Source organism: Meriones unguiculatus, chromosome 5 (assembly GCF_030254825.1).
Source record: "Meriones unguiculatus strain TT.TT164.6M chromosome 5, Bangor_MerUng_6.1, whole genome shotgun sequence".
NCBI classification, from domain to species: Eukaryota; Metazoa; Chordata; class Mammalia; order Rodentia; family Muridae; genus Meriones; species Meriones unguiculatus.
The window spans coordinates 46,762,174-46,763,662 of record NC_083353.1 but is presented as its reverse complement, the minus strand read 5'-3'; the positions used below and the strand labels follow the sequence as shown (position 1 = coordinate 46,763,662).

The window sequence follows — 1,489 nt, the reverse complement described above, 5'->3', positions numbered from 1 at the left end:
AAATAAATAAATAATAAAAAGTAAGGTGCTAATGCAGGTCAGATGAAAGACATCTCACAGATCTCTGTGGAAAACCCATTGAGAAAGATAAACCTCATGTGATATCTGAGTGGGAATGCAGTTTAATCTTCTTTTACACACTTGCCATCCACAAACAGAGTAAACAGATGTAATGGGAAAAGGATGTTTTCACATATCAGTTTAAACCTTGAAACGCTCCTACTATGTCATGATCCATAGCCCTGATGACAACATATTGGATTGTACTAAGGGATGATACCCATTCCTGAATAATCACATATTTACTTTCCTGTCCCACACTGACCTCAAAAATTTAATTATATGCTTTTCAGTGCAAATAAACACAAGGGGACTGACTGTGGCATAGCTATGGGACACAAGAATATGAATAAAGTAGAATAGTAAGCCATCTTTGAACTTCATTCTTGTTTGCAAGATAACAGTCTCCAAAATGCAGAGAAACACAAAGAAGCTCATGAGCAGCAGGATGGTCCGGGTGGCCCTTTGCTCTGGAGATGCCTTTGGAGAAAGGCTGGTGTTGTGAAGATGCCAGGCCTGCTTCATGTGTCTGTACAAGAGAGCCACCATGTACCCACTGGAGAGGACCATGAGACTAATAAAAAAGGCTTCCCTGAAGAAAAACAATGTGGAAAATGTGCTTTGTCTAGAGTGACTCGGGAGTAGAAGTGAGCAAGACTGAGTAACAAACATAAAATTATCTGAGGTCGAATTGGGGATGGCACTATTTGATACCAGGAGGTAACTGCTAAAAGACATGTAGAGAACACAAAGAAAAAGGGCGCAGGAGATGTGATGGGGAGATTTATGTTTAAACTTGTTTAAACAGCAGCTTCTAGGGCTGAGGATGATGGTCCAGAGGACATTCAGCAGACAGGCAGCACAAAGGGAGAGGCCCCTCAAGAACCTGTGTAGATAGAAAAGGGATTTGCATGTGGTGGGGTCCCACCTCCCCCGAGACAGAAACATGTCTGCAGCTATGAGTCCCATAGTTAGCAGCATCAGTAGTTGGGTCAGGGCCAAGAAACCAATGGCGAGATCAATGGGCTTAGGCCTGTGTGCACCAATGAGCCTGCAGAGGTGGAAGAGAAAAAGGATGCTGTTGGCTGAGATCCCAATACTCATTTCAGAGAACAAGGTAATTTTAATGTTTGTGTTAGTGTGGAGTATGCTGGCTTTATTCATTGTGTGTGCATTTGCAAGTATCAAAAGTCTGAGGAGAAAAGAGAAAACTCTTCATTACAAATACAGGGAATGAAGCATTACCCACCAACACTGAGCTGGCAACAAGATGTCAATTCATCCCAATTATAACTTGTCTAATTGGAACTCAGCTCCAGCTCACACCCCCTTGAGGCCATCCCCACAATCCCCACTGTCCCCACTGTCCTGATGCTTCTCAAGCAAAACTGAACTGTGCAGATCATTGTGGGGCTTCTCAGAATACAAA

The 1,489-nt window shown here is 42.9% G+C and overlaps 1 protein-coding gene across 1 annotated transcript; it reads right to left on the bottom strand.

The window, feature by feature from the left end:
• Positions 1 to 294: 294 nt before the first annotated feature.
• LOC132654011 (vomeronasal type-1 receptor 44-like) lies at positions 295 to 1,224 on the bottom strand. The gene has a single exon (XM_060383315.1). It carries the CDS (start codon positions 1,222 to 1,224, stop codon positions 295 to 297), a length of 930 nt encoding a protein of 309 aa, XP_060239298.1.
• Between the last annotated feature and the right edge of the window lie 265 nt (positions 1,225 to 1,489).